Source organism: Chiloscyllium punctatum, chromosome 1 (genome assembly GCF_047496795.1).
Source record: "Chiloscyllium punctatum isolate Juve2018m chromosome 1, sChiPun1.3, whole genome shotgun sequence".
In the NCBI taxonomy this organism is placed as follows: domain Eukaryota; kingdom Metazoa; phylum Chordata; class Chondrichthyes; order Orectolobiformes; family Hemiscylliidae; genus Chiloscyllium; species Chiloscyllium punctatum.
The window spans coordinates 69902636-69928596 of record NC_092739.1 but is presented as its reverse complement, the minus strand read 5'-3'; the positions used below and the strand labels follow the sequence as shown (position 1 = coordinate 69928596).

The following is a 25961-nucleotide window of genomic DNA, read 5'->3' as shown; positions in this document are numbered from 1 at the left end:
GTCAGATGTGTCCTCATGCGATATAAAGTGTGCCTTAGTCATACATTTATAACTTAAAGAGCTAATTTCCATATTTTCAAAGCCATTTAGCAAAGGTATGGCAGAAAACTTTCTTTACTGTACTGTATTCAAGGAATCAAATCAAAAGGCAGCACATCTATATCCAGCCCTACTTCTATCAATTATTTCATGGGACGTGGCTTTGCTGTAATAACAGCATGTTGCCCACAATGTAATTATTCTTGATTTTGGTTTGTGGCTGGTTAAGGCAATTAAGAGTCAATCGCATTTACTTAACTGCAGCCTTGGTTAAGTAAAGTGGGCAGATTTCCTCCTGAAAGGATCTCAAAGAACCAGATAGGTTTCCAGAAGTAGTCTTTTGGTCATTGTTACACAGAATGGCTTTATATTGCAGATTCAATTACTTAAATGCAAACTCTACAGCTGGTATAGTGGGATTAGAACCCATGTCACTAGACCATAAGCCTGGGTCTACAGTTGTGCTAGCCCAGTGAAAGTACCATTGCACACTGTTTACTTTTGTAATGTATTACTTAAAAACAGCTAATACGCCCTGAGAATCAGGTTACCTCAGTTGGCAAGATGATGAGTATGTAGTTCAATTTCTGTTGTGGCTGAGATAAACATTAAGCTATTCTTTTCCTACCACATGTTTGATGCAAAGTTGACACCTAAAGCTATATAGAATCAAATGTCTCTCTCTAATGGAAAGAGATGGCTGTAGTTCCTTGTGGACTATGGCTAATTGCCTAACTACCTTACCACCACAGGTTCTGAGGAAGAGGCATAATGAACTTGAAATGTTACTTCTGTTTCTGTCTCCACAGATGCTGAGTTTCTCCAGCATTCTCTGGACTTGCTTCAGATTTCCAGTATCCACAATATTTTTTCTGATTGTCGAAGGGAGCCTTGGTGAATTTCTATGGTGCATCTTGAAGATGGTACACACTGCTGCTACTGAGCATTGGTGGTGGAGGGTGTGTAGGTTTATGGATATGGTGTCAATCAAGTGGGCTGCTTGGTATTGTGTAGTGTCAAGCTTCTTGAGTGTTATTGGAGCTACACCCATCTAGGCAAGTGGGTAGTATTCCATCACACTCTTAATGGTGCCTTGTAGATGATAGACAGGTTTTGTGGACATGAGTTATTCAGCCCAGTGCTCCTAATCTATAATGTGATCTTGTAGCTATTGTGTTTATGTGGTGAGTTCAGTTGAGTTTCTGGTTAATGGTAACCTCAAGGATATTGATAGTAGAGGATGTACTGATGGTAACACCATTGAATGTCAAGAAGTGATGATTAGATTCTCTCCTATTGGAGAAAGTCATTGTCTGGCATTTGTGTGGTGAAAATAATATTTGCCATTTATCAGACCAAATCTTAATACTGTCTAGGTGTTACTATGTTTCCTCCAGTATCTGAGCAATGGCAGTTGTGCAATCATCAATGAATATCTCCACTTCTGACCTTATGATGGAAGGAAAGTCATTGGTGAAGCAGCTGAAGATGGTTGGGCCAACAACACTACTCCAAGGAACACCTCAGAGAAGTCCTGGTGTGAGATGACTGTTCTCCAACAACCACAACTTGCAGCTGTTCATTTTGTGCAAGTTTTGACTTCAACCAGTGGAAAGTCTCCCCCAAATCCTATTGCCTCTAGTTTTGCTAGAGCTTCTTGATGCCACACTGTTAAATGTGGCTTTGATGTCAACAGCCATGACTTTCTTTTTGCTCTATACTTTCTGAGAGAAGAATGTTGACTGGCGACAAATGTTGTCTTTTTATATTTTTTTCAGAAATTTTCTAGTTCTACACTATCAAACAGCTATATGAACTTTTAATTAGGCGGACTGCAATATATTTGAAATTCTAAATACCACAACTACAGTAAATATGATAATCAGCAAACAAAATGACATTTTCTGTACCCGAGAGAACAGTACTGTATTTGCCTGTCCACAATATGCTTATCATGGAGCTCTGAAATATTTACAGGTATCAGCTTGTAATAGAAACTTAGTCCTCTGAGTGTTCCAAAATCCATTCTGACAGCTGGTAACATTTGAAATAGTGCAGCATGTGTTATGTTTTTGTCCAGTTTCACTAAGATGGTGGTAAGAATTACAGTAGCAAAGATCTCAACTTGTGAACATTGACATCTACCTTTTCAGTCAACTGTGAAGTGCTATTGATGATCGGCTGTAATTTACTGAGGATCTGGAAGCTGTGAAAAGCCTCTTGGGTCTGTATGTTTGACAAGTCATGAACATTGTAAATATTGACTGTAATTGTGAATGTAATAAGTCTACTCATATCGTGAATATTATAATATACAGTATTGGATGAAGCTTGTTTTCTTTGCACGTTGTGTAACATTAACTTTGAACAGCTGCTTTTATAACTTTTATGAGGAAGGTACTGTTTTGAAAAAAATGATGTGTTTGGATGGGGTGCTGAGGTGATAGTGAAGAAGAAAATGAGCTGACTGATTATGAGACCCAACTTTTGTTCATCTGTACAGTACACTGTGTGTTTCTGCTCCACTACAGAGAGTCGCTTAATACTTGATGCCTTTGCACAGCAATGCAGTCGAGTCCTGACACTCCTAAAGGACAATGGAAAACTTCTGGACACCAACCAAACTCAAGTCAAAAAAGAGAGTGGGTGTTATGATGAGCGCACGGGACAGTGTCAGCTGGTCAAAGGTGCCCCAATGCATCCAAGGGCATCGGACAATTCAGAGACGGAGTTACAGAATGTGCAAAAGAGACATCAAACCTCAGCCTTGCTTCGTGTGTTCACTGATTCTCTTCAAAGTTACCTACTTGCTGGGGGGCGACCATCACATAGTACTGTTGGGATGAGTGAATGCAGTCACATGACAGACATGGATCCGCTTTCCACATCTCCCACCCATACTTTAGGAGGGTGGACATCCCCAGCAACATCAGAATCTCACGTCCATCCATCATCCACATTCCCCGAGGAAGAGGAAGAAGATGGCTATTGTCAGAGGTGCCAAGAGTTGGAGCAGGAAGTGGTTTTACTGCAACAGGAAAATGAGGAACTAAGGAAAACCTTGGATCGAATTCCAGGTGTGTAAAGTCTGACTTAGTTATTCTAATACTTATCCACAAATCTTGAATAATAATGGTTTATTGATATTCAAAATTATGTTAATATGTTATTATGTTAATAATTTTTCTGTAATTTCTGGTTTTGGATAACTCTGCACAATATTTTTGATGCCATTATTAGTTCTCATGATTATTAAAATTATAAAGTCTTAAAATACAGAAGCAGTTCCTATAATTTTTAACAAAAGATCCGTAGGTGTGAAGAAACATTTCAGGGACATGGATACAGGAACATTTGCAGACATTAACCCTTAGATATATGAACACACAATGGTCAAGCACACATTCTAACAATCTATCCACTCTGATGTTAATGACACTATATCGATGATCTTCAAAAGTACAAGAAAACAAGGGTAGGGGATATCATTGGTTTCTATGGCTTTAAGCATGGGGCTTAACTTCTCCTTCCTCTCTAGATCATTAAATGATGGTACTGTAAATGGCAGTAAAATCACTGTATTTGTTGACTGAATTCAACAGAGTCTTGCCAGTATATCCGTATACGTAGTTTTATGCGGACCAGTCATGCAAAGAGCTTGTCCCTTCCTAAGAGTTCAATGCTTTTAGAATTCACAGTGTGTGAGGAGATGCTAATAGTTGCCATACTATAATTACAGAGGTAAAAAGACCTTTAAAACAACTTCCATGAAAACCCTACCTTTCTAAATGCTGAATAGTGACTCTTTTTATTGAGATGCATGCTATGGTTGTGCTAGATGCTTATCTGAAATGATTTTATTTCATGCAGTGCCCTGTCAGACTGTTCTTGATTACTATAAGACTGTACTGCAGCACCACAATCAACTAGTCCAACCAGTCTCAGAGGAGCAGCCAACAGAGGTACTTTTGGATGGAAGGAGTCCTTCATGTTATATTCTTTTTGTGCTTTAGTGAGGTGCAGCTCATATGCTATCACTGCCAAGCATTGAGATTGCATCATTAGTATTTCCTTTCTGTTGACTTTAATTTCCTTTACCCTGTGCACTGGATCAAGTAAATATAAGCTTTGAGCATTTTAGTTTAGATTTTGTATGGAAGCTTAAATTGTGATTGTGAATGGCTCAAAGGTCGAAGACAGAGGGTGGTGGTGGAGGGTTGTTTTTCAGGCCTGTGACCAGTGGAGTGCCATAAGCATCGGTGCTCGGCCATCTACTTTTTGTCATTTACATAAATGATTTGGATGCGAGCAAAAGAGGTACAGTTAGTAAGTTTGCAGATGACACCAAAATTGGAGGTGTAGTGGACAGCAAAGAGGGTTACCTCAGATTACAACAGGATCTGGACCAGATGGGCCAATGGGCTGAGAAGTGGCAGATGGAGTTTAATTCAGATAAATGCGAGGTGCTGCATTTTGGGAAAGCAAATATTAGCAGGACTTATACACTTAATGGTAAGGTCCTAGGGAGTGTTGCTGAACAAAGAGACCTTGAAGTGCAGGTTCATAGCTCCTTGAAAGTGGAGTCGCAGGTAGATAGGATAGTGAAGAAGGTGTTTGGTATGCTGTTTGTTATTGGTCAGAGTATTGAGTACAGGCGTTGGGAGGTCATGTTGCAGCTGTACAGGACATTGGTTAGGCCACTGTTGGAATATTGCGTGCAATTCTGGTCTCCTTCCTATCAGAAAGATGTTGTGAAACTTGAAAGGGTTCAGAAAAGTCTTACAAGGATGTTGCCAGGGTTGGAGGATCTGAGATACAGGGAGAGGCTGAACAGGCTGGGGCTGTTTTACCTGGAGCGTTGGAGGCTGAGGGGTGACCTTATAGAGGTTTACAAAATTATGAGGGGCATGGATAGGGTAAATAGGCAAAGTCTTTTCCCTGGGGTGGGGGAGTCCAGATCTAGAGGGCATAGGTTTAGGGTGAGAGGGGAAAGATATAAAACAGACCTAATGGGCAACCTTTTCACACAGAGGGTGGTACGTGTATGGAATGAGCTGCCAGAGGATGTGGTGGAGGCTGGTACAATTGCAACATTTAAGAGGCATTTGGATGGGTACATGAATAGGAAGGGTTTAGAGGGATATGGGCTGGGCGCTGGCAGGTGGGACTAGATTGGGTTGGGACATCTGGTCGGCATGGACAGGTTGGACCGAAGGGTCTGTTTCCATGCTTTACATCTCTATGACTCTATGAATACAATAATTCTCAGATGGATTTAATGACTGAGGAATGGCAATACTTGACAATTAGAATTTGCTTTTCTGAAGTTTGCAAAACTGTACAAATGGTTTATTCTTTGATGCAATATTTTCCACACTTACACTGATTTATGTCTTTTCTTTTTTGCCTGGGCTCAGCCTTAACCTAATCGAGCAGGAGTCAACTCCAGCCCATGCAGCAGTTTGAACTATCGGTTTCATTTTTTAACTGAAAACAATGACACACGTTCCAATTTTAATAGTTATAGGGTAAATCAGAAATGAAAACCTGAAACAATAGATAGAGTCTTAGTCATAGAGTCATCCAGCACAGGAACAGACCCTTCGGTCCAACCAGTCCATGCCGACCATAATCCCAAACTAAACTAGACCCATCTGCCTGCACTTGACCAATATCCCTACAAACATTTCTTAATCGTGAACTTATCCAAATGTCTTTTAAACATTATAACTGTATCCGCCTCCATCACTGCCTCTGGAAGTTCATTCCACACACGAACCATTCTCTGCGTAAAAATGTTGCTCCTCGTGTCTTTTTTGAATCTTTATCTTCTCACCTTAAAAGTACGCCCCTAATATTGAACTCCCCCACCCAAGGGAAAAGAAGCCTGCCATTCACCTTACCTATATGATGTTTAATTTATTGGTCTATATAAAAGATACATGCAGCTGGTCCATCTCACCTGTCCTACACTATAATGGCCATGTCATCAAGACTAAAGTAATAATTTCAGTGGAGATTATTAAGATTTCAAAATTAAAAACAGACTGGCAGTCAGGAACTGAAAGAACTCTGCTACAAGATTTCATGCTTTAAAAAAATTATTGTATAAGAGCTAAACAAAGAAACAATTACTAAGTTACTTAAATTTATAATTGTAGAAATCCTGTCTTTAGGACAGAGCCTGGAGAGAAGTCACCTATTGTTCAGCTTCTAAAACTCCTTAATATAACTTTATTAAGTAAACGTGGTCTAAACTTTGATACGTAATCACCACCAGATTTCCCTGCTAGCCTTCCAAAGTAGGAGCACTTCCATTTATCCAATACATAAAAACTTCATAACAAAAAGCTTGACTCCTAAAAAACGTGAATCATATTTGGAACACTAAATACTTTCTGCTCATCCTCCCATGCAGCTAAGCAATCTCCTGGGAGAAGCACAAATCAAAAGAGATAAATAGCAACATTAATAAGGATAAAAGAAAACTGGAAATTCTCTCCTTCATTGCTGCTGGCAGAGGAAATCGAATGAATAGAAATTGATGGAGAAACTCAGCAGGTCTGGCAGCATCGGTGGGGATAAAACAGAATTAACATTTGAGTCCAGTGATCCATCTTCGGAACAGAGGAAGTGTCAGCTATCATGGTTATCTTGATAGATCACATTTCTGATCTGACATCTGCCACTGTTGAGAGGTGGTTGAGCTGCATCTTGAAGCCACAGTGAGTCAGCACCCAACTCACCAGCCAGTAATGTATTTGAGGGACGCATCACTCTCTGGGTAAAGAGCATCTAGTCTATACAAAAAAAACCCTAAAGAATTGTGGATGCCGGAAATTAGAAACAAAATCAGAAATTGCTTGGAAAAACTCAGCAGGTCTGGCAGAAACCTAGAGAGAAATCAGAGTTGATGTTTTGGGTCAAGTCACTGGACCTGAAATGTTAACTTTGCTTTCTCTGCATAGATGCTACCAGGCCTGCTGAGTTTTTCCAAACAATTTCTGATTTTAGATTAGATTAGATTACTTACAGTGTGGAAACAGGCCCTTCGGCCCAACAAGTCCACACCGCCCCGCCGAAGCGCAACCCACCCACACCCCTACATCACCCCTTACCTAACACTACGGACAATTTAGCATGGCCAATTCACCTGCCCTGCACATCTTTGGACTGTGGGAGGAAACCGGAGCACCCGGAGGAAACCCACACAGACACGGGGAGAATGTGCAAACTCCACACAGTCAGTTGCCTGAGGTGGGAATTGAACCCGGATCTCTGGCGCTGTGAGGCAGCAGTGCTAACCACTGTGCCACCATGCTATCTATCCTATTCCTATTTTCACAAAGTTTAAACTTTTATTCCTTAGTCTCCCCAATCTATTAAACTTAATCAATCTCTCAACATATTATAGGCACTTCAAAGTCTGTGTGTAAAATAAATGCACAAAAGTTCTTGAATAACTTGAGTCTCTAAAGGGTTTTTTTAAAACTAGGAGCCATTATAATTCTTCACTGGACCTGTTTCAAGGCCATTACATCACCCACCAATACAGGGCATAGTATTCCAGATGCAGTCTTAGCAGCAAATAATGATGTCAAAATGGAGTGCTTTATATTGATTTGTTTGATTAATATAATATTACAGCTTGGACAGTAGCCATTCTCTTCTTCCTGATCTGGGAGTTTAAGCAATGGATTGTCATGAATGCGAAGCAATCCAAGTTGCAACTAATTGATTTGTCAGTGCAACACATCTAGAGAGAACCAATTATCATCAATGTGATGTGTTTCTTGGTAATTCCTTTCTAAGCTAAATAATCGAATAAACCCTTCTGAAGTTAAAAAGTGATGGTATAATCTGTCATTACATTTTGAAATTCTTATTCTTTGTTAAATTTACAATATTAACAGTAGTTATGAGAAACTCTAATCCATCTCACTTAGATTTTCACATCAACTAAAACAGTTAGACCATTGGAAGTGAATGGGAAGACAGGCATCTAACTGGGTTCCAATAATACCACAAACTATAAGCAGGGAATAGTTGAAAAAGCAAGATCTGTTTGTCCATTACAATAGCAAGTGTTGTTAGTCCATGGAAGAAAATATGATTGTGTATCATTTATTGGTCCTTATTTTGAATTTTGTTTTTATTGGTAGTGTAGGTTATGTTCGTCATGTCAATTAAATACGCTATTAAGTACAAGAAAGGATATTGATGCCTGATTACAGTGACAAAAGGGCAAAATTTGTATTTTTCACTGTATCTATATGGTGAAATCAAATGCAATGAATCTTTATTCTGTGAGGCAGTTTTGTGCACATTTTTATGTTTCAAGGAATTGTAAATGTGAAGTCAGTTGTACTTTATTTCAAGGTGGTAGTACTAGATATCAGAGCTCAACCACTGAATTAGCTCTTAAACATACGATACGCATCTTAAATAAGATGAACCAAATTGTGATCTATAAAGTGTCTGAAAGCTCTTAGCGAAGTCATATTTATTTGCATTCTTGTCGATTAAGCTGTTATAATTTCTATTGTTTCTATCTCCCATTTTCAGGGAAACAAACAGTTGTTGAACAACTATCCTGTCTGCATCACTAGCAAGCAGTGGGATGAGGCGGTCAATTCATCTAAAAAGGATGGCCGTCGACTTCTCCGATACCTCATCAGATTTGTGTTTACAACAGATGAACTGAAATATTCATGTGGATTGGGCAAAAGGAAAAGATCATTGCCACTGGGGGAGCCAGGACCCGAGCGACGTCCTCTCGATCCTGTCAAAGTAACCTGTCTCCGAGGTATGAACTAACGTTCAGTTTTCAGAGGACAGTGTGCACTGAGTTACAGGCTACATGTGCCAACCAAGATAGTTGAACCACTGTGGAGCAGGTGACAGTATTCTTGATTGTAAGTCAAAATATCATGAGTTCATGTCCTAGACCAGGAACCTGAACTCATAATCCATGCGGCCATTTTAGTTGAATAGTTACTCAGGAGTTAGACTATATGTTTAGTAGTCTAACTTTTTCTGAGAAACTAATTTCATTGGAACCCGCTGAATTCTCCTATTTAAACTAAGACTTTTGGAGGGTTCCAAGTGTATGGAATGGTGCAGTGGATTGTTCAATTTCCAATGCAATTCCTGTAGCATCTACTAAACTGGGAATTCCCAGGGTTTTCATGTGCTCTTCCCATTTATGCTGGAATGATGACTGGCTAATGGAAAATCCAGGCTAGTGTCAAGGCTTTGAGTTTTATGTTGATTAAACATGTAGCTGTTATTGGCACTTTAAAAACATTAATCTGTTTTTCTAATCACCCTGTTCAGAGATGGTGTTACTCACCTGTGGAGCAAATGGGTCTTAAACACAGGCCTCCCACTGCAAGGCCGCTCCCAATGTGCCACAAGAGGATTCCTAATGGCACCTATTGCATTTTACAGTTCAAATTAAACCTTAATTTGTTTCTACTTGAATCTAGGTAAAAAGGTAAAAACTATTGTACTCTATGCTACTTCCTCCCCACCCCCACCCTCCTCTCATTTATCTCTCCACTCTGCAGGCACTCTGCCTTTATTCCTGATGAAGGGCTTTTGCCCGAAACATCGATTTTCTTGCTCCTTGGATGCTGCCTGAACTGCTGTGCTTTTCCAGCACCACTCTACTCCAGAATCTGGTTTCCAACATCTGCAGTCATTGTTTTTACCAAGTTGATTTTAACCCTACTGCGAATCCTCTTGCAAGGATGCCTGCTTTGAAGTTTTCCCTCTCTCCACAAGAATCTCAGGGAGTCCCTCTCCCACTGCAACTCCCAGGTCATTCCCTCTGCCCTGACGCTCTTCAAGTCATAGAGATGTACAGCATGGAAACAGACCCTTCGGTCCAACCTGTCCATGCCGACCAGATATCCCAACCCAATCTCGTCCCACCTGCCAGCACCCGGCCAATTTCCCTCCAAACCCTTCCTATTCATATACCCATCCAAATGCCTCTTCAATGTTGCAATTGTACCAGCCTCCACCACTTTCTTTGGCAGCTCATTCCATACATGTACTACCCTCTGCGTGAAAAAGGTGCCCCTTAGATCTCTTTTATATCTTTCCCCTCTCACCCTAAACCTATGCCCTCTAGTTCTGGACTCCCCAACCCCAGGGAAAAGACTTTGCCTATTTACCCTGTCCATGCCCCTCATAATTTTGTAAACCTCTATAAGGTCACCCCTCAGCCTCCAATGCTCCAGGGAAAACAGCCCCAGCCTGTTGAGCCTTTCCCTGTAGCTCAGATCCTCCAACCCTGGCAACATCCTTGTAAATCTTTTCTGAACCCTTTCAAGTTTCACAACATCGTTCCAATAGGAAGGAGACCAGAATTACATGCAATATTCCAAGAGTGGCCTAACCAATGTCCTGTTCAGCCGCAACATGACCTCCCAACTCCTGTACTCAATACTCTGACCAATAAAGGAAAGCATACCAAACGCCTTCTTCACTATCCTATCTACCTGCAACTCCACTTTCAAGGAGCTATGAACCTGCACTCCAAGGTCTCTTTGTTCAGCAGCACTCCCTAGGACCTTGCCATTAAGTGTATACGTCCTGCTAAGATTTGCTTTCCCAAAATGGAGCACCTCGCATTTATCTGAATTAAACTCCATCTGCCACTTCTCAGCCCATTGGCCCATATGGTCCAGATCCTGTTGTAGTCTGAGGTAACCCTCTTCGCTGTCCACTACACCTCCAATTTTGGTGTCATCTGCAAACTTACTAACTGTACCCCTTATGCTCGCATCCAAATCATTTATGTAAATGACAAAAAGTAGAGGAACCAGCACCTATCCTTGTGGCACTCCACTGGTCACTGGCATCCAGTCTGAAAAACAACCTTCCACCACCACCCTGTGTGTTCTACCTTTGAGCCAGTTCTGTTTCCAAATGGCTAGTTCTCCCAGTATTCCATGAGATCTAACTTGCTAATCAGTCTCCCGTGGGGAACCTTGTCAAACGCCTTACTGAAGTCCATATAGATCACATCTACTGCTCTGCCCTCATCAATCATCTTTGTTACTTTTTCAAAAAATTCAATCAAGCTTGTGAGACATCATTTCCCACACACAAAGCCATGTTGATGATCCCTAATCAGTCCTTGCCTTTCCAAATACATGTACATCCTGTCCCTCAGGATTCCCTCCAACAACTTGCCCACCACTGAGGTCAGGCTCACCAGTCTAAAGTTTCCTGGCTTGTCTTTACCGCCCTTCTTAAACAGTGGCACCACGTTTGCCAACCTCCAGTCTTCCGGCACCTCACCTGTGACTATCAATGATACAAATATCTCAGCAAGAGGCCCAGCAATCCCTTCTCTAGCTTCCCACAGAGTTCTTGGGTACACCTGATCAGGTCCTGGGGATTTACCCACCTTTAACCATTTCAAGACATCCAGCACTTCCTCCTCTGTAATCTGGACTTTTGCAAGATGTTACCATCTATTTCCCTCCAGTCTATATCTTCCATATCCTTTTTCACAGTAAATACTGATGCAAAATATTCATTTAGTATCTCCCCCATTTTCTGTGGCTCCACACAAAGGCCACCTTGCTGATCTTTGACGGGCCTTATTCTCTCCCTAGTTACCCTTTTGTCCTTAATGCATTTGTAAAACCCCTTTGGATTCTCCTTAGTTCTATTTGCCAAAGCTATCTCATGTCCCCGTTTTGCCCTCCTGATTTCCCTCTTAAGTATACTCCTACTTCCTTTATATTCTTCTAAGGATTCACTCGATCGATCCTGTCTATACCTGACATATGCTTCCTTCTTTTTCTTAGCCAAACCCTCAGTTTCTTTAGTCATGCAGCATTCCCTATACCTACCAGCCTTCCCTTTCACCCTGACAGGAATATACTTTCTCTGGATTCTTGTTATGTCGTTTCTGAAGCCTTCCCATTTTCCAGCCGTCCCTTTACCTGTGAACATCTGCCTCCAATCAGCTTTCAAAAGTTCTTGCCTAATACCATCAAAATTGGCCTTTCTCCAATTTAGAACTTCAACTTTTAGATCTGGTCTATCCTTTTCCATCACTATTTTAAAACGAATAGAATTATGGTCACTGGCCCCAAAGTGCTCCCCCACTGACACCTCAGTCACCTGCCCTGCCTTATTTCCCAAGAGTAGGTCAAGTTTTGCACCTTCTCTAGTAGGTACATCCACATACTGAATCAGAAAATTGTCTTGTACACACTTAACAAATTCCTCTCGATCTAAACCTTTAACACTATGGCAGTCCCAGTCGATGTTTGGAAAGTTAAAATCCCCTACCATAACTACTCTATTATTCTTACAGATAGCTGAGATCTCCTTACAAGTTTGTTTCTCAATTTCCCTCTGACTATTGGGGGGTCTATAATACAATCCCAACAAGGTGATCATCCCTTTCTTATTTCTCAGTTCCACCCAAATAACTTCCCTGGATGTATTTCCAGGAATATCCTCCCTCAGCACAGCTGTAATGCTATCCCTTATCAAAAATGCCGCTCCCCCTCCTCTCTTGCCTCCCTTTCTATCCTTCCTGTAGCATTTGTATCCTGGAACATTAAGCTGCCAGTCCTGCCCCTCCCTGAACCATGTTTCTGTAAATGGTATGATATCCCACTCCCATGTTCCTAACCATGTCCTGAGTTCATCTGCCTTCCCTGTTAGGCCCCTTGCATTGAAATAAGTGCAGTTTAATTTATTAGTCCTACCTTGTCCCTGCCTGCTCTGACTGTTTGACTCACTTCTGTTCTCAGCTGTACCCGTCTCAGATCGATCTCTTTCCTCACTATCTCCCCGGGTCCCATCCCCCCACCTTACTAGTTTAAATCCTCCCAAGCAGTTCTAGCAAATTTCCCTGCCAGTATATTAGTCCGCTTCCCATTTAGGTGCAATCCGTCTTTCTTGTACAGGTTACTTCTACCCCAAAAGAGATTCCAATGGTCCAAAAATGTGAATCCTTCTCGCATACACCTGCTCCTCAGCCATGCATTCATCTGCTCTATCCTCCTATTCCTGCCCTCACTAGCTCGTAGCACTGGGAGTGATCCAGATGATCCAGATGTTACTATCCTTGAGGACCTCCTTTTTAAATTTCTGCCTAACTCTCTGTAATCTCCCTTCAGAGTCTCAGCCTTTCCCCTCTTCCCCTGTATCACTGCAGCCCCTTTCTCTCTCAGTGAAACTGCCAGCAGCATGTTGCTACAGGTTCTCCAATTGAGTTTCCAGTTCCCTGGTCTGCCTGCCTTCCTTAAGTGTCCTGAAGATCTTAACTAGTCCTCAACTAAAATTGGCAATGACGTTGGGCTTCCTGACATTCCTAAAAAGATTCAGCCCATACATTTGTGCACATGAGAGCCAGGAAGAATAACAGTACAGTTGTCAACAGTAACAAGAGAAGGTGGAGATACAATGCCTCGGTTATCAACAACAGCAAGAGTGAGCTGGGATACAATGGTAGGGTTATAGACAGTTGTGAGAGAGAGTGGGTAACCAGTAATGGGGTAATAAACAGCGATGAGGGAGAGTGGGGATGCAGCGATAGAGTCATAAACAGTGACAAGGGAAAGTGGGGACCCAGTGATGGGGTCATAAACAGTGACAAGGGAGAGTGTGTCGCAGTGATGGGGTCATAAACAGTGACGAGGGAGAGTGGGGACCCAGTGATGGGGTCATAAACAGTGACGAGGGAGATTGGGGACACAGTGATGGGGTCATAAACAGTGACGAGGGAGAATGGGGACCCAGTGATGGGGTCATAAACAGTGACGAGGGAGATGGGGGGCACAGTTTTGGGGTCATAAACAGTGACGAGAAAATTGCCCAGGTATGTACTGTACATAAAAATCAGGACAAATCCAACCAAGCCAATTATTACCCAATCTGTTTACTCTCAATCATCAGCAAAATGATGGAAGGTATCATCAACAGTGCTATCGAGCAGCACCTGCTCAGCAATAACTTGCTCAGCGATGCCCAGTTTGGGTTCCTTCAGGGCCACTTAGCTCCTGACCTCATTACAGCCTTCGTTCAAACATGCACAAAACAGCTGAATTCCAGAGGAGAGATGAGAGTGACAGCTATTGACATTGAGGATGTATTCGACCGAGTGTGGCATCAAGTTACCCTAGTAAAACTGGAATCAATGGGTATCAAGGAACAAACTCTCCATTGGTACGAGTCATACTTGGCACATGGGAAAATCTTTGCGGTTGATAGAGGTCAGTCATCTCGGTTCCAGGAAATCTCTGCAAGAGTTCCTCAGGATAGTGTCTTAGGCCTAACCATCTTCTCCTTAAGCAAGGTAGCGGTCCATGTTCAAATGCAAAAAGATATAGACAATATCAGCGTGGGCTAGCAAGTAACATTCGTGCCACACAAATGCCAGGCAATGACCATCTTCAATAAGAAACCAACTAACCACCACCCTTTGATATTCAATGGTGTTACAATCACTAAATGCCCCACTTCAATATCCTGGGGGCTTACCATTAACTAGAAAATCAACTGGACTCACCACATAAACACACTGGCTACTACAGCAGGTCAGAAGCTAGGAATACTACAACAAGAAACTCACCTAAATCCGCAAAATCTGTTCACCATCTACAAGGCCCAAGTCAGGAGTGTGATGGAATACTCCCCACTTGCCTGGATGAATACATCTCCAGCAACACATAAGCTTGACACCATCCAGGACAAAGTAACCTACTTGATTGGCACCACAACCACAAGCATCCACTCCCTCCACCAGCGACGCTCAGTAGCAGCAGTGTGTACTATCTACATAGGCATTGTAGAAAGTCATCAAAGATCCTTAGACAGCACTTTCCAAACCCATGGCCACTTCCATCTAGAAGGATAAGGGCAGCAGATATATAGGAACATCACCAAGACACTCACCATCCTGACTTGGAAATTTAGTGCCATTCTTTCACTGTCGCTGGGTCAAAATCCCAAATTCCTTCCCTAATGGCATTGTGGGTCAACCCACAGCTTGTGGACTGCAGCAGTTCAAGATGGAAGCTCACCACAACCTTCTCCAGGGCATCTCGGGACGGGCAATAAATGCTGGCTGGCCAGTGATGCCCACATCCCTCAAGTGAATAAAAAAAACATAATATTTTATTACCTGTGTTAAGCATAAATAAAGCTAACTAAAAGCACAATGGCAGATCTTTTCGTTTTGTGTCAAAAGTGTTTTTGAATAAAATATGTGTGAGTCTATGCTTTAGGATAGGAGAAGGTCATTCTTGAAGTAGTTGTACAAATGTTTGCCTGTTCTGGAGAAGGGCCAATGGACACAAAAGGTTAAATCTGCTTTCTCTTCATAGATGCTGCCTGACCTGCTGAGTTTCTCCGGCAATTTCTACTTTTGGTCCTGATTTCCAACATCTCCAGTTCTTTGGCCTTTTGTACTGCTATCGTACTGCTTTCACCCTGACGTCCATTCCATTTTTGATGAGCTTAATTTGTTTTTTTAAAGGACTTACAATGCCAAGTATATCTGTGATATTGATCACCCGGTTCAATATGTGTTAATGTCTCTGTTGACTCTGCCCTTTCAAACAACAAGCAGTGTGGGAACCTTGACTTCACATCATGACTGAGTGGGAGCACTCAGATTCTTTTGCAAATTCACCTGCTTTTATTCATGATGATTTTACAACTGATGGCCCATCGACCCAAATGCTTTTCTCCACAGTAGTTGTTTCTGGTTATTGTGTTTTCATATTTTGTGTTTAAATCTAGTGGCTGCTGACAGTAGCATTATATGTGGAATACCAACATGAATCTATTATCTTAATAACTTTTATTTTGCTGTATATCTCCATTGAATGAACCCACCATAAAAACTGAGTCTTACACATTAAATCCAAATGCTGTGGAAAGTGTGCATTTGCTGTATTACTAGGAAGTAACATTTATCTATTGCCTCAGATCTTTCATTATGTCTGCACACCCCAACCTCTGCCAGAAGCCTGCAATGAACTCTGTAACTGTTCACACTGAGCTGCATCCAGGCCAGAATTCCCTTCTCCCTGTTCACAATAACATTGACTGAGACGCAATCACTTCAATTCTAAAGGTTGTCCCAGTTTATATCACTCTCACAGTACCTTTTTAGGTGAGGCCAGAATGTAACAACACTTTATTCTCATCAAATTCAAAGTTTACAGTAAAGAGCCTTCAGGGAAAGAAAAGAGATCGATTTATGTAGTGCCTTATAGTCCCCCAAACCTTTGGGATATCATAAGCATTTCACGGTTAGTGCATAACTTCTGGAATTGTTGTCTTGTCGACAGATCTTGCGGGCAATGTGCATGGTATAGATCCATATACAGAGATTGGAATAAACAAGCAACTAATTTTATTGATGCTATTTGAAGACAGAATTTTCCGTAGGGTGTCAGGAGAATAATTCTTCTTCACAGTGCTTGAATTGCAAAATTCTCACCATTGTTTTCAAATCCCTCCACGGCCTGGTCCGTCCTTTGCCTCGAAGTGGAATACAGGATCAAGGGCTTTCCCAGCCGCGACTAGACCCTACTTCTAAAATGGCTGCCTAAGAAGGGGTAGAGAAGAATGTGTGCAGGCTGTATTACAGTTCAGGGTAGGTACATGACCCTATGCATAGTGAGGGCTCTATACAAAAAGCAAACAAAAAAAATCCTTCAGCTTCACCTCTCACATCCACTCAACCCTCCCACAAACTCCCATGCGCCATCATGCAAACCCCTACCAACCACTATGATAATCTCCTCTAAACCCTCACAATCTCCATGCCAACCTGTTCCCTTTGTACATTCCAGCCCCTCATGACTGCACTGCCATTCAACAAGATCACTGCTGATCTTCCACAGGCCTGAATTCCTTTTGGTGCCAGCTCATCATAGCCCTCAACTCCCTGACATGTCAAAAATCTATCTACCTCCTGCATAAATGCTTTCAATGATCTTGCCTCTACAACTCTCTGGGACAGAGAATGCTTGACATTCGCTACCTTCTGCATGAAGAAATCTTTTGCATCTCAATTTTAAATGAATGTTCCCTTGTTAGAGACTCCCCCATAAATGGGAACAGCTTCTCAACGTCTACCCTGTCAAGCCTCCTCAAAATCTGGTCTGCTTCAATAAGATCACACTTCAGTCTTCTAAATTCTAATGAATAAAGGCCTAACCTGTTTAGCTGTTCATAAGAAATGAACCCCTTTGTCCTAGGAATCAGCCTAGTGAGTCTCTTTTGAGCTGTCTCCAATGTCAACATATCCTTTTTAAATTATAGGGACCAAAATTGTACACAGCATTGCTGGTGCCACCTCACCAACACCCTGTACAGTTGGAATAAGTCTTCCCTGTTTTTAAAGTCCACTGTCCTCACAATAAAAGTCAAAATTCCATTTGCCTTCTTAATTATGTGTTGCATTTGCATGTTAACATTTTGAGTGTCATGCACAAGAACATCCAGATCCATCCACTTTCTTTTGGACTCTCTCTCTATTTTAAATAATAGTCTGATATTTGATTCTTCCCACCAAGTGCATGATCTCATATTTTCCTGCATTAAATTACTTCTGCCAATTTCTGCCCATTCACTTCAACTACCTTTTGCAGATTCCATGTGTTATTATCTATCAACATGCCCTTCCACCTATTTTGTACGATCAGCAAATTTGCATGCATTGCACTCTGATCCCTCCTCCAAGTCTGAAATATATTGTAGCCCTCAAACTGCTCTTTGTGACACTCCCCTAGTGAAGCCTTTACAAGAATCATTATTCCCAAATCTCTAGCCTCTGTGTATAAACCAATCCTCAATCCATGTTAATACACTATCCCATTACCATGAGTTCCTATCTTGTGCAACAGCCTTTTATGCGACACCTTATCAAATGCATTCTGGAAACTCAAATACATTACATCTTTCAGTTTACCTTTATTAAATTTGCTTGTCATATCCTCAAAGGTCTCTCGAAAAAAAAAATCCGCCATGGTTTCCCTTTCAAAAAATCATGTTGACTCAGTTTGGTTCTGTTAAAACTCATTTACTATATAAACGCTTTTAACAACAAACAGTTCATTCAATACAGAATCCATTCCAAGAAAAATTGAAATCCATAGATGCACTTCGGATAGTCAATAACAACTTGTAGTTTTCAATCAAACTGTGAAATGGCAGGCACTCTACTGTGATAATGGATGATTGTGAAATCATTCATGTAGCAGTAATCCAGCAATGGAAAGATTATGTCAAGAGAGTGAAACAGCAAGCTTTTTTGGAACATATCTTTTAAAAGATGTAAAGGGCAGAACTTGTAAGTGTCTTGACAACTCGACACTTTGCTTTGAACACTTCTTGATACTTTTGGTATGTCCATTGACAGTTCCAATGAGCTTTACAATTAATGAATGTATGTACTTTTTATGTACATTCATGATGACATTTTACAGTTTGAAAGAGCATTTTATCTTCCCAAAAGGGATACCTGACCTTCCCCACAAAATGCAGGCCTGCTCTTCATAGATCTACTTTACACATGTCTGGATTACCAAAATAAAACAAAGAGATGCAGATGCTGGAGATTTGAAACAAAAACAGAAATTGCTGGAGAAACTCACCAGGTGTGGCAGCTAGGAAAATGCTACTAACAGTTCTGATGAAGACTTGCCAGATTTGAAATGTTAACTCTGTTTCCTTTCCAAAGGTGATGCCAGACTTGCTGAGTTACCCCAGAAATTCCTATTTATGTTTCTGGAAGGCTCAGATCTGGGTTGAGTGATAGTAGCTGTTGACATAACTGGCTAGCTGCTTCTGTGATATGCTCATACATGACACGTCAAACTGCTTCATTCCCGGCCCTACAAAAATGGGAGGTGCAACGTTTGGAGGTGGGATTAGTAATTTCAATGCTAAACCACCATTTTTGCTCTGATAGTTGAGATACTTCAGTGTCATAAAAATCCAGGTGTCTATCTCCTCCTGTCTGTCAACTCTCTGAGATGTCTGAAATTTTATAATTCTGGCCTACTCTGTATTTTGATTTTAATTTTCCCATCGTTGATAGTCATACCCTTGCCTCAACCCAAGCTCTGGAATACCCTCCATTAACCTCTTCAAATCTCGGTCTCTGTGTATCTATTTAAGACATTCCTTCATTCCTATCACTTTGAGCTTGCTTTTTATCATCTCACTTAATATCCCCTTTTGTTACTAAAGGCATATGAAATTGTTAACATCAACATCAGCAGCCAGATACGATACAGTTTAACATCTCATCCAAAAACAAAAAGCGTGCCTCCCAAGGAGGAACTGGTGCTGTCATTGTAATGTCACTGGACTAGTAATCCAGAACGCCAGACTGATGTTCTGGAGAACAAACACAAAAAACGCTGGAGAAACTCAGCAGGTCTGACAGTATTTGTTGAGACAGAAGCAGAAGCATTTAATGTTTTAAGTCTAACCTTACTCTTTCTTAGAACACAGTCTGTTTCTCTCTCCAGACCTTTTCTGCCATAATCCTTCAATAGAAACCAGCCCGTGTCCTTAATTGTCCTTAAAGCCCACCCTCTGACACAAATCAATCAATCTGGGAAAAAAATCATTGCCTGGTGACAGTGAATATACAATTCAGGCTTCTGACCCCTACTTAACCCGGTATTGGGGACCAATACCCAAATGGAAAATTTTGTCCATGCTTAGAGATATTTTCAGGGCTGTGCAGGATGACCGAATTGAACAGATCTTTAGATCTTTCAAAGGGCCAGCACATGCATTGTAGGCCAAATGGCTTCTTTCTGTGTTGTCTGATTCTATATATTTTCGAAACTATTGCAAAACACTAAGTGCTGCTTCCATTATGATGAAACACACAAGTAATAAGTTTGCAGTAGGGAATTACCATCCTGGAGATTAACATAAAAAGTTTGTAGCTTAATATTTTGACTGATTTTCAAGAATTCTTTGTTGTTATTTTTGTTTCTTTAATTGCTTTGTGATACTTACAGAGTTCATTCGGATGCATTGCACCTCCAACCCAGATTGGTGGATGCCTTCAGAAGAACAAATTAACAAAGTGTTCAGTGATGCAGTTGGGCATGCTCGCCAAGGTCGTGCTGTGGGAACTTTTCTTGGTGGTAGCGGTGGTTCCTACTATGAAGGCTATGATCCTCAAATGTCACATGATGAAATGTTTAACAAGGGCTGCCATGAAGGATCTGGAGACTAAAGGACTACAGTGTTCATATATAACTGCCACGTTGGTGTAATAAATGAATGTATATTAATCTATGGTTGTATTGGTGTTGACACCAACTAGATATAATGCAACTCAATTTTACATTAGAACATTTAATTAAAATAACATTTCCTGCAGAAGATATACCAAAAGTGACCTCAGAGGTTAACCTGCTGTGACTGTGATTAATTTGGTTAATATCCACTTTCCTGAACATTTGAAGTGCTATTCCAGGCATGAAACTGAGGAAATGTATTTAATCTATCCAAATTCAAACAAAGGAATATTATGTTTACAATATTCAACCCAGGTAAGGGAGAAACAAACTTTGAATTAAAGTATTTTTCTACAAGGATAAGCTTAATCAAACCATAAAAGGTCAAAATGATTATATCACTGAAATTCATCAGTCTAACCATGGACATCTGGATTTTTGGCATTCTGTGTAAAATTAGAAATGTTTTGCAATTATAATTTGGAGCTCTCCTTTTAACTGTTCCAATTGAATTATATTATTGACAATATCTAAGGAGTTGCCAAAATAGGAGTTAAGTCTGAAATCTCAAATGTACCTTCAATATGTGGCAATATAGTTTCCGGAATGTAGAACTTTACCCTAAACCCTATTTAAATTCAATCCTCATCACAGTTTTTGTCACACACTTTATTGTGTGGTGGTTAGCTGGTAGCACTTGAAATGTAGCAGTCTTGTCAAGGGAATCAAGAAGAAATTTAATTGTCTTCTGTCAGTTGTTTGGATTGCTGAAAGCAAATTGAAGGCAGGTAAGTAGAATTCCTACAAAAATGCTCCTTTAACCAAGTATCGCAGACACAGGCCATGGTTATATTGCACTTTGCTTGAATACCTTCTGTCCACATATACAAGTGCATTAATGATGAATGTTGTAGTATTTGTATTACTTGTACTAAGAGTAATTTTATCAAGGAAATGAATTTTAAAAGTAGATAGTAATTATTTTATCCCATGGAAGATGTTTCTTATATACTTTCAGATTGACTACTGTGGTAGAAAATTACCACATCTTGTGTCTATAAAGAGTTCAGTGCAATTGCTGACTAATATTATTCAAAACATATCCTGCAAATATCAAAGACAGGTAGCTCATAAAATCTAGCATATGTAAATAAAGCATAAAGCATCTGGCCAGAAATCGAGAGGAAGTGCCATTCTGGTTGCAATAGTTTATAGTTTTAAGTGAAAAAAAGCCAACCGGCTTTGATGATTAAAATGAAAGTCAAAATATTCATCCCAGATAAGGCAATATTCAAAAATCTGGGGATCTCTTATCAAAACATGTGTCTTCCCTAGCTTCATATTGTGAAGAATGGTTTATGAAATATATTCTGATGTGTAGTAAGTCTTTTGGTTTGTTTAAGAATGTAGCAGTTTACGGCTGTGCTGATATTTATGACATGAAGGTAACATCATGACATGGCAAAAAGCTAGGAAATGCTGGAAATCTGTAATTAAAACAGACAACTGGAGAAATGCAACAGGTTCATCTGTATTTGAAGGTGCAAGATAGGCCAATGCTTGGATTCAGTCCTTCATTAGAACTGGAACCACAATGTCAGAGATACACCTTTTTACAACTGACCAAAGGAAAATAAGGATGGAGCATGCACAGGTAGTGTCCAATTCTACTCAAGTGTTTTCACAAAGAGTCAACTAATTGATATAATAATCGATGCATTGTGAAATTGTGGAAAGTAATATAAAGTGTTTCACACTAAGAAAATTTAAAATTTACCATGGTCTATCGATAGTTGCATACTGTGCACTATACCAAGATGGCATCGATTAATGCTTCTGAGTTGGGACATGGTGATCTCAAGTCCAACTCTAAAGACTTGAGCACAAGACTAAAGCTGCCACATCAGGGAAGTACCGATGGAGCATGCGCTGCCAGCAGTGCCATTTTTCAGATCAAATGTTGAACTTAGGCCCCAGCTGTCATCTCTGGTGAATGTATAGGATCCCCGGCAATATTTTGAACAACAGGAGATTATGCCCTGTTGTTTTAAATTCAGTTGCTGTCTCCTAAAGTAATTAACCAATGAATTTCCCTTTTATGTCCCCTGTGCTGTGCCAGTTCTGTGGACATTTCCAGCATTGTGTATTAATGTGAATAGAAATAGTGAACAAGGCCACAGGACATTGATACCAGATTAGTAAATCATTATCAAGATCTTACAAGGTGAGGATAGTGTAATCATAATAAAAGAACAAACTGTACTATATAGTCTCAGTGGTAATATTCAGAATTCAGAATATGTGGAATGTTCCAAAAGACAATGCACTGGGGCAGAACTAAATTATGGGTCAGATTTTCAGCTGTTGATCATGAATTGACAGAAAAAATCTGTCGTTCTGAAGAAACTTTTATTTCATTGTTTATCCCATAAATACTTGATTTGTTTGCCTTTCCTTTCTCTCGAATTTATTGCCCATCGAGTGCTGTTCCCTAGACACAGGGAGTGGATTTTCCAGGATGGTGACCATTGTATGTGAAGTATTTTGCCACTGCTCTGATAATGTGCATTACTCTGTGATGGCTCTCTCACATATTTCCACTGCAGGAAGCCATTTCACACGGTTTGGGTACGAACCCTGATTGCCTCCCCACACCATGATGTGGACGGTCAATTACTGGTCACAGAGCCAGTTATGGGAGTTGTCCTTCCCCACCCTCTCCCCTAGGTCATGTGGAAGCCACCATCTCCATGGAGATGACCATCATGTGGCAGGTTTGGCTTGGAGAGAGCAATGCCAGCAGAGCTATTCCCAAATAGGGACCTGCCACCATTAAGAGGCTGTAGCAACCACTGCTGAAATGAATTTACAAGGAGTGATTTTCCCTCCATTTTGAGGAATCTAACTGCTTTTTCTCCCTAATAATTTTAATTTTAAATGCAGCTCTCCAAGCTTGTATCCATGTTGAAATGCCCTTGTGGTACCCAACCTCTCTCAACAGCATGTGTTGTCCCAGCACAGCTACTGAGGGATCAGGAGCTGCCATGCCTCTGCCTGAGCCAGTAAGTGCAGGCCCAAGACCCCCATGAGCTGCCAGTGTCAGGATCCAGAGCTCCATAGGAAAATCCAGCCTTTGAGTGAGTGCTTGAACATTGAGTATTGAGAAGCTATTTGGCTACAGTTTCAGTCAAGTCCAACATTCATATAGCACCCAGGCAATGTTCTGGGGACCCTGGTTCAAACCTCACTTCAGCAGATGGTAAAATTTGAATTCAATAAAAATCTGGAATTAAAAGTTTAGTGATGACCTTGAATCCATTGCTGATTGTGGGAAAAACCCTTTTAATGTCCCTTAGGGAAAAAAAATGGCCAACCTTATCTGGTCTGACCCATGTGATGATGTGTGTCACTCGGTGATGGCTCTCTATCTCATTATGGGTCAAATTTTCAGCCATTGATTATGATTTGATAGAAAAAAATCTGTCGTTCTGAAGAAAATTTTATTTCATTGTTTATCCTATAAATATTTGATTGGTTTGCCTTTCCTTTCTCTCAAAACTGATGTCCATCAAGTGCTGTTCCCCGAGACACGGGGAGTGGATTTTCCAGGATGGTAATCATTGCTAACCTTAACTGGTCTGCCCATGTGACTCCAGACCCATAGCAATGTAGTTGACTCCCTGTGGCCAATTAGGGATGGATAATAAATGCTGGCCTAGCAGCAACATCCACATCCCATGAATGAACAGAAAAAACGCTTACAGATGGGGTTTCTGTATAGTAATTATGGGTGGGAAACCTGACCAATTTCATCAGAATCCTGGTGTAGAAAAATTCATGCAAACTGGAATCCCAACAGAGATCAAGTGACTATATTCTGTAACACTTTCTTCTGTATTCTGTTCAAGTCGCTGATGTACTTAGGGGGCAGCACGGTGGCACAGTGGTTAGCACTGCTGCCTCACAGCACCAGAGACCTGGGTTCAATTCCCGCCGCAGGCGACTGACTGTGTGGAGTTTGCACGTTCTCCCCGTGTCTGCGTGGGTTTCCTCCGGGTGCTCCGGTTTCCTCCCACAGTCCAAAGATGTGTAGGTCAGGTGAATTGGCCATGCTAAATTGCTCGTAGTGTTAGGTAAGGGGTAAATGTAGGGGTATGGGTGGGTTACGCTTCGGCGGGTCGGTGTGGACTTGTTGGGCCGAAGGGCCTGTTCCCACACTGTAATGTAATCTAATCTAATCTACAGCATGGTTTGTCTGGATAGCATACAGAACAATACTTTTCACTTATCTCATGTCACTTATTGTCAATTTTCACATGTGACAATAATAAATTAAATCAAATCAATTAAACACAGATTAAGGATTGAAGCCAAACATCATTACATCATGCAGTATGTATAAATATCAAAAATTAGATCAATTAACAATATGTTTTCAGCGGTTACTCACATTCAAAGTGAGCATAGGTCAGCAAGTTGGACAACAGTAACTTTCTCTCAACCTCTTTCACTGGGGCTCCTTGGTGGGGACATGGAATCAGTGACAATACACAGAAAAATGAAATCATAAAGATAATGTTGACATTTTAACTTTTAAAAGTGCATCGATTTTTAGTATGGATGTTATTCTGTAATACTTTCTGTAATAGCAGTGCTAGTATACTTTCTAACATGCAGTTCTGTTAACTGTCAACACAATAGTGATTCTTTTGTATCATCAGAAAATGCTGCATTAATAACCACAAAGTAACATCATCTTCTGCCTCAGAGGAAGATACATTTGTTCTGCAACTGAGCTAATGAAAAATATCATCCATGGGATAATTTCTAAGCATTGAGGTTGAGCACTTTCTCCCGTGTTCTTTGCGCCGTTAGAGTGGCTGGTCAGTGCAGTGAAAAGTAAACGTATATACTTGTTTGTTAATTGTGAAGGATTGGTAATGTTAGCATTCTCACACAAGTGTACTTCTCTCTGTCTTAATTACAAGTGTGCACTGATTTGGAACAGAGACTTTTTGTTACGTCTTGACTATCTTGTTTTTTTAATTTGATACTGTGTGTAGGTCCCACTGTAGCATCTACTCTGTCAAGTTGTTGGTTTTAATGTCATCAACACATGATAAATGGTGTACGTACAGGTACATGACTTTATTGTCTCAGATTTCTGTACTTCATTTGACATATTAGGATCTTCCAGTTTCGTGGTTATGATTTTTTTTAAAAAAGTGAACAGCAGGGGGAAGAAGTTGTACACATTTGTGATTTTGTATGTAGCAATCTAATCTGTAGTATGTGCGGACAACTGCCTTAGTAACAACTGTGACATCTTAAAAGGCAGGCAATCAGAGTGACTTCATTATGAAGTTTTATCTAATAAAGACATTGAAAACAAGTTTTGTTTTTTCCTTATTTATTGCTTCCAACCTCACACATTTTACTTTTCTACAGCTTTCTCAATGTGTGCTTTTAGCAATTTAATCATTTGTAGAGATAACTCAGGGAAGTGGTAGAACATACTGACACACTAGAATCATTTGATGCCTCAGTTGGGTCCAAAAAGATCAAAACTAATTGGAAACTCTCTTTTTAGAAAACTAGACACTTTTGAAATATAACTTTTCTCCATGCTACAAAACAGCATTAGTGACTTACTGAACTTAT

The 25961-nt window shown here is 40.6% G+C and overlaps 1 protein-coding gene across 1 annotated transcript in view; it reads left to right on the top strand.

The window, feature by feature from the left end:
• The window catches only part of LOC140476129 (BEN domain-containing protein 4), a 43052-nt gene extending 17377 nt beyond the window's left edge, over positions 1-25675 (top strand). The window contains exons 2-5 of the mRNA XM_072568250.1: positions 2571-3116; positions 3910-4001; positions 8605-8845; positions 20076-25675. Coding sequence (XP_072424351.1) covers positions 2571-3116; positions 3910-4001; positions 8605-8845; positions 20076-20296 — 1100 coding nt within the window. The 3' untranslated portion in view covers positions 20297-25675. The remainder of the gene's footprint in view (positions 1-2570; positions 3117-3909; positions 4002-8604; positions 8846-20075) is intronic.
• The last annotated feature ends 286 nt before the right edge of the window (positions 25676-25961 follow it).